At 46.8% G+C, this 7,381-nt stretch overlaps 1 protein-coding gene across 1 annotated transcript; it reads right to left on the bottom strand.

Annotated features, from left to right (window-relative positions):
• Positions 1-369: 369 nt before the first annotated feature.
• On the bottom strand, positions 370-4,764 carry LOC119355875 (beta-glucosidase 16-like). The gene is made up of 12 exons (XM_037622758.1): positions 4,559-4,764; positions 4,357-4,423; positions 3,502-3,563; positions 3,309-3,384; positions 3,141-3,215; positions 2,930-3,017; positions 2,504-2,756; positions 2,292-2,407; positions 1,910-2,159; positions 1,713-1,815; positions 1,476-1,578; positions 370-859 (listed from the first exon to the last, which is right to left on the bottom strand). Exons 1-12 carry the CDS (start codon positions 4,685-4,687, stop codon positions 652-654), a joined length of 1,530 nt encoding a protein of 509 aa, XP_037478655.1. The 5' UTR covers positions 4,688-4,764; the 3' UTR covers positions 370-651.
• Between the last annotated feature and the right edge of the window lie 2,617 nt (positions 4,765-7,381).

Genomic DNA, 7,381 nt, shown 5'->3' with positions numbered 1-7,381 from the left:
TGCCCATCACCTCCATTGCCCGACAAATGGCCTATGGGAGCTACAATTTGTACTGCAAGGGCGAGCGCACGGAGGATCGGAATGGTAAGTCGGGGACATGGCAGGTTACCTAAGTTTTGGTCCTCTAGGGGAGAGGTAAGGCCTTACTCCTGCCTTGTTGTCTTTTGTATTACAGTGGTCGCTGGAGATGTACAAAATCACCAGCAAGACCTGTCTTGCATATTACAATCTCCCTTCCTTGGCGGCTAAGGATGGGATTCATGGAAAGCAAGTAAGCCCCGTGGTTTCTCTTCCTCCGCCATGGGGGTCCCTAACCCGCCTTATATAACCGTCAATAGTGCCTATGATTTGAACAGATTACGCATGCGATGGAATGCACACACACCTGGTCCACAACATGAAGCAGGCATTGCTCCAATGCACCACTAGCCCCTCCATTACCCAAAGTGATGACAACCTCCAGAGTGGCAGAGTCGGTGGTATATACCTTTACAGCACCCTAGATTTACATATCTACTAGGCACGCTATTAGGGAAGTGTTGGAACGATGTTTAGCAAACTAGCGTTATCTTTATTTTTTCCCTATTAAAAACAGTATCTATACTCTCATTTCAGGGGTAACTGGATCTGACAATATAATGGTTGCAAGTATCATGAATCTGCTCTTAGCGTCTGCGCTTGGTCGACCGGCCTAGAGCCCGTGAGGAAGTCTCGATACCACTTCCCTGACATCTTTGGAGTCCTCTCTTGTGTTTCAAAATCCACGTGATAAATCCCGAACCTCACGGTGAAACCGAAACCCCATTCGAAGTTGTCCATGAGGCTCCACACGAAGTAGCCATGTACGTTTGCTCCTTTCCTGTAAGCATGCCACAGGTCCGGTATACATTGTGTTAGACAAGGTTTAACAAATTTGCATAAACAAAGAGTTTTTTTTTTTGCCGGAAAACTTCCGATCTATTTATCAATTGTCAAGGTAGTATAAAAAACACTAGAATTAAATTGGAAATGTCTAGGGCACATCTAGATGTGCCCTACTTATTGCATATCTAAGTGAGTGAATTAAGCATAAAGAGAAAAAGAAAAGAGAAAAAGAAAATATCCACACCAATCTCAACGTAAGATCAATGATATATGACTTAGATGTGCAATACTTATGGCACATCTAGATGTGCTTTAGCAAAGCTGAATTAAATTTACATCCAGGTCAGTAGACACATTCGGAATGCAGGAGTTGCAGGAACTGATTCTTATTTCTTCAATTTTCATTTTTACTAGTGCACGTAACAAATGAAAAGAATTAACATTCTTTATGGGCATACTATTTCAAAGTGCTTGCTTCAATGTGAATTTATCGGGGTAACATCTAGCAATATACTCAATGTATACTATTTTGAGGAAGGTTTATGATTTATTAAAGACTCCACCGATAAATAGTGTAATGTGCATGATGATCACAAATGGTGGCACGTTACCTGACTGCTGAAGAGATACATGTGAGATAACCTTGCAGGTAGTTCACTCTTCCAACGTCATTGATCAAGTCCTCCATACTGTTATGGCTAAGCTGCGAGTAGCCTGAGATAAAGCGTACGAGAACACATGGTCATTGAAAACCTATGGAAGCAAATTAGGAGACACTAGAAACTTCTCAATCCCTAGGGAGTTTACTGAATGCACTGTGAATTCCTAAAGACCCTCTTGCCACTCACCATTTTCAGTAATGTAGACAGGCGTGTTCTCGTATCTCTGATTGACATACTTGACGATCAGGTCCATACCTTCCGGAACGTCATAGTAACCATGGAATGCAGTCTGCATGGTTGATCACCGTATATACAAACATGTCAGAGAGAGAAGAGTGTGTGTGTGTGTGTGTATGATGGTAACAGATGGAAGTAGTTCTTACAGGTCTTCCAATTGCAACGCCGTCTCTTTCGCCTACAGCTTGGACCATTGCGTTTCCCTCGTAGGTCTTAATGTCGCATGGAGAAGAGATGCAATCCTTGGCGTAGATCGCCGTGTAATGGTTTACACCGATAAAATCTGCCTTGCTCTGGAGTAACCTCTTCTCCTCGGAGGTGAACTTTGGTAAGTTTGATGATAACATCTCGCGCATTTCTCTGGGATAGTCACCAAAGAATATCGGATCCAGAAACCTGCAAAAGAAAAGGAAAGATTAGAAATGTCATAGTACTATCAGTTTTTGTTGTTATTGTAAAGCTAATGCGAACATAAAAAAAAAGGTCATACTTCATGTTGCATAGAAGGTGAAAGAAGAAAGGACATACCAGTCCACCTCAAAGGACAAGGCCCGTCTTGCAGCCAGGATATCCTTCGTGGAGTTGGTAAGGGGCTCATACCATTTCATGGCGATCACAATCCCGATCGATCCTCCTTGCGTTGCCTAGCATGTACACACGCATCAGAACGGCTAAGACAAAGGCGTCTCGGCTCTTGAGAAATGATCTCCCGGTGACAAAATACAGTTTCTTGGGTTCACCTGATAGTTCCTCTTGTAGTTGTCGACGACGGCGGCGTGCGACAGGATCATGTTATGGGCGGCGACGTAGGGCTCCCGGCGAGAGTTGCCGCTGTTGCAGGTCCCGAACGGCGGGGAGCAGTGCTTGGGCGGGTACATGCCCAGCATGTAGGCGAACTTGGTGAAGAGGTTGGGCTCGTTGAGCGTGGTCCAGAACTTGACCCGGTCGCCGAACGCCTTGAAGCACACATCCGCGTAGTAATCAAACTCCTCCCTGTGAAGGAACAAAAGTTAATTATAGCATGAGCATGTGCGCCAGTAGGAGTCGCATGCACATTCCTGATTTAGCCAGAAACGTAGTAGACGGAAAGACCGGGAACGTGGCTAAAGTCAAGTCAGAGGGAGGGAGCAGAGCATGTGCAACCAGTAGGAGTCGCATGCACGTACCTGATTCCGGCGCCCAGCCAACCGCCGTACCGGGTCTCCAGCTCGTGCGGCAGATCGAAGTGATGCAGCGTCACGAACGGCTCTATCCCTGCTTGACATTTTTGGCATTTAATTACCGCGTGCGTTTTAGGATTGCTCTTCGTTGAAGATTAGCTAGAGTTGAATCTCCTCGTTCGATCAGATGTGTGGCGTGGCGTGTGAGACTACCTACCTTTCTCAAGGAGCGCGGCGATCAGGCGGTCGTAGAAAGCTATTGCAGCCGTGTTAACGCCTCCAAGCCGGCCTCCTACGAGGACCATGATTCAACGACAGTTAATTAGCTATAAGCAAAATTTTGGTAATGCTAATTTTGTGTATTGATTCGTGTTGGCATGCATACTTGGTAGGAGTCTCGCCCATGAGATCGAGAATCTGTAGGAGTTGACACCCAGATCATGCATGATCTCCACGTCTTCCTGGTCAACAACAAGGTAGTGTCAAGGGTTACATAGGCAGGCACAGTAAATTAAGAGATGCGTAATCACATGACAAGTACTACTGATGATTGTATGTTGGGCTAATCAACTCTGTACCATGTAACGGTGGTAGTGGTCATCCGCCACGTCTCCGTTCCGTCCATCGTTGATTTCCCTAGCTGTGGCAAACGAAAACATTTTCAGAGCACATAAGCTTTGCCTAAGTTTTAAAATAGAGAGGATCACATGCGTTGGCTGATCTTCTTTCAGATGTATGCAGATCGGACAATGGTTGTGGTGTTAGTTGATCCGCTCGACATCAATTGCCATATAGAACACCGATAAAGCGCAAAAATTCTATGACCACTTGTATTATTACTATGGTTGTGTGCATCGCTTGATGCAGAATCCTCCTTATTGAAAAGAAAAACCCGCATTATTATCGGCAGAGTGTTGCTGCAGTTGTGGCATCGCTGTCTCATAAGAATACACGCCTACTGGATAAATGAAATATTCAAATCCCACTTGGGAGATAAAGAAAATACTACAGGGCGACGCCGTTTCTTTCTAAGTTATATAAACTCGAGGAAAAGGAGATGTGTTTGCCACACCTGCATCGGTGACAGTGAAATGGGTGCTGGCCTCCGTATCTTTCCGATGTCCGGCCTAGGGATCTCACTACTCAAACCTGAATCTTTCAAGGTTATCTTTTTTGGACCCTAGCAGTACTAGGACATGGCTGGCTTATGTCTCTGTCTTGCTGGTAATAATTTGCCGGCAGTAAAATAATCCAGCCGCATGTGGTAAATTACTCGCGTGATTGCTATTTACATACGGCCTTATGAGCTATCACTGTCTCTAGGTTTCGGTGGACGTAAGCAAGCACGCTCAGTTTCAGCTTTGTCCTCAGCAAGATGGATTAATCGGAGAAGCGCAAGGAAGAAGAAAACCATTGGGGAGGTGATCGCTTACACTGGGTGTGGGTGAAGACATCCCAGTTGCTGAGGCCCTTGCCGTCCTCCAGGTACGCGCCCTCGATCTGGGACCAGAGATGATAGTTCATGCGCCGTGGTAATTAAATTGGCTGCTCTCTTTGAAGTGAGCCTTGGGAACGAATGGTGGAGAGAAGAAGTACGACGAGGGTGAAGCCGGCCAAGCTCCACCACTTACTAACCTGGTAAGAAGACGTGGCGGCGCCGAAGAGGAACCCGGGCGGGAACTCGGCCCGGTCGAGCCCCCGCGCGGACGGCGCGAGGATCGCCAGCGCCGCCAGCATGATGACCATTGCCGTCGCCGCGGCCATTTCCTCAAGGTAGCTAGCTAAGCTTAGGTAGAAAGGCGACGCCTCTTCGTTTCTACGAGGGCTCTGTGGTCTGGTCTAGCCCCGCCTCGGCCAAAGCTTATTTAAAGGCAACAGCGAAGTACTACGCCATGTCCCTGTCACTACCGATTATATAAACTGCTACTCCTACGGAGGGAGTCGCGGTCATCTGCCTCGGGCCGCTGCCGAAGTGCCGATATACTACGCAGTACGTACGGCACCGCCGATATTTACCGCGCCGGCCGGCTCACCGCCCACAAGCCACAAGGCCAGGCCAAGCTTTGGCTGGGGACTTGGGGTAACTGAGATCCACATGGTGCGCGTGAGAGCGACGTGCGACTGAAGGGCGATGATGGATGAAAGCTAGCCATGACGCACCACAAAATGGCGCTGGCTCGTTGGCGGACTAGACGATGCCCGTCGAATCAGCTCTCCCAAAGCGCCGGGTCCTCGATGCTGGCAAGCTTGCTCTCGCTCGTACGTCCTCTGATGCGTCGTCCGGGGGAAGAAACAAGCCGGGGAAAACAACCTGACCGGCACGCGACAGGGTCGTCGCCTCACAGGGTAGGTAAGCATTGCCTGATCCGGTCTGGTCGGGTCGGTGCGGCCTTGCGTGTAGCCGGAGAATTTGTGCGCGGCATGGCGGCGACATGTGTCGCTCACGTGGGGCGGGGTGCGTCTCGCCAGAGTTTGCCACAGGAAAACCGTGGCCGCGCGCGGCGAGCCACCAACCACCGGAACTGGTTCATCTTATCTCCAACGGATGGGCTGGCCACCTCGATAGGTGTGACCTGACGTGTCGTGTGGTTCATGGTGTGGACTCGAGAGGGTGTCGCTGGCTCGCTCTGCGCAGGGTGACTGTCTGTTTGTTTCCTCTGGGAACAAGTTCCGTGGGAGTACAGTACAACAGCGGAGGCGAGAATAAAATCTGGCGGTGGACGGATAGGCGGCACTTGTTCGACCATGTCAGAGCAGATATTGCCATGCATGTGTGGCCATGTGCATGGCCAAGGGCCAGGAAGCCCATCAGTGGTTGGTCGGTGCACATTCGAAGTGCATGCAAGGGGGACAGGGGGTCAAAGGGCATGGCTTAAAAAATGAAAGCAAGCAGCAAAAACAGGAGAGACTAGATGCATTGCAGCTGATCGATTGACCTGGAGTACCGCAAGGACCTTTGATTAGATCTGGCAAATAGTATCATAAGAGACTAGGTTCATGACTTGGGTGTAGACGTTTCTTTTCTTGTTACGAAAGGGTCAAAAGTTGTAAATTAAGTACATTACTGACCTATAAACGCTCTTAACATAGGGATTATCATAGTATCCTTATAAAAACCTCCTTACATAATTAAAAGATACATCCAAACCACTCAGGTTTATTTTGAGTTAAATGCATCAGAAATCCAAACAAACTCTCTGCTTCTTCAGTGTTGGTTGTTTCAACATGCTTCACCTTGCAACATTGCCGGTGGCGAAGCCAAGAATCAAAGATTAGAGGGACAAAATGACTCAAACTTTTAAGGTTACACTAATGCATATATTTCTTTTCTTTCTAAAATCCGAGAGGTTAACAGCATAATAATAAAATAAGCATACATGTGCACAAATTTGGGATCATGGGGCTGTGTCTTGGCTACTTTTTTTAAACACAGTACAACGTTCATATACACGTGCGCACAGGCACACACACACACCCTATTCCTATGAGCACCTTCGAAAGACTGAACCGGCATATCATCTTGAAATTTATGAAATCACCGTAGACACCTCATCGTCGACGGGGATATCTCCTCCCACTGAATGTGCATCGCCGAAAATTCTGAAATAAATTCAGAAATAATTGCGAGCACTAGGACTTGAACCCTGATGGACTGAAAATGCCACATCCCCTTTAACCATCCAAACACTGGTTGGCTCGCTGCTGCCTTGGCTACTGAACATTACGCCGTGGCACAACCATTCTATTGCACGTTGGCGTCTTGACTTCTACACATGCATGTGTGAACACACAGACTTGACTCCAAACAACACTCACGGCCCTAGGCATTGACCTTTAGACGTGCATGATTAACGTCCAACAATTGATACAGGCTATACACGACGGTGTAATGTTATTGGTTTCATATTGTAAATAATGATCATTATTTTGAACTACCTTCCCTCAACACATTTTCTCAAATGTCCACGTTTCTCACCATGTCTAGTGTGTAGATGTTTCTTTTTCTTGTTGCGAAAAGGTCAAAAGTTGTAAACCAAGTATATCATAGTATATCCTTATAAAAACCTCCTTACATAACTGAAAATACATCCAAATCTCTGATGTTTATTTTTAGTTAAATGCATCAGAAGTCCAAACAAACTATCTGCTTCTTCAGCGTTGGTTGTCTCAACACGCTTTCACCTCACAACATCGCCGGTGGCGAAGCCAGGAATCAAAGCTTTTATTTTTTTTATTTTCAAATTTCTAAATTACTTTAACCTCTAATCTCTAATCACCCCTCATTACTGCTCAATTTATTCTCTAATCACCCCTCATCATTCTAAATCATCTAACTTCCCGGACGGTCACCCATCCTCCCACATGCATGTGTGAACACAACCATTCTATTGCACGTTGGCGTCTTGACTTCTACACATGCATGTGTGAACACACAGACTTGACTCCAAACAACACTCA

The sequence above is a fragment of the Triticum dicoccoides genome, chromosome 2A (assembly GCF_002162155.2).
Source record: "Triticum dicoccoides isolate Atlit2015 ecotype Zavitan chromosome 2A, WEW_v2.0, whole genome shotgun sequence".
NCBI lineage: Eukaryota > Viridiplantae > Streptophyta > Magnoliopsida > Poales > Poaceae > Triticum > Triticum dicoccoides.
The sequence above is the reverse complement of the archived record's forward strand: the minus strand, read 5'-3'. Positions and strand labels throughout refer to the sequence as shown.

Excerpts from the sequence above, each read along its gene's own strand:
- LOC119355875 (XM_037622758.1), bottom strand. The coding sequence starts at position 4,687 with ATGGCCGCGGCGACGGCAATGGTCATCATGCTGGCGGCGCTGGCGATC. Across the intron at positions 3,564-4,356 it reads TGTCTTCACCCACACCCAGT|CTAGGGAAATCAACGATGGA; the intron begins GTAAGCGATCAC and ends CGTTTGCCACAG. Across the intron at positions 3,018-3,140 it reads CGCCGCGCTCCTTGAGAAAG|GGATAGAGCCGTTCGTGACG; the intron begins GTAGGTAGTCTC and ends AATGTCAAGCAG.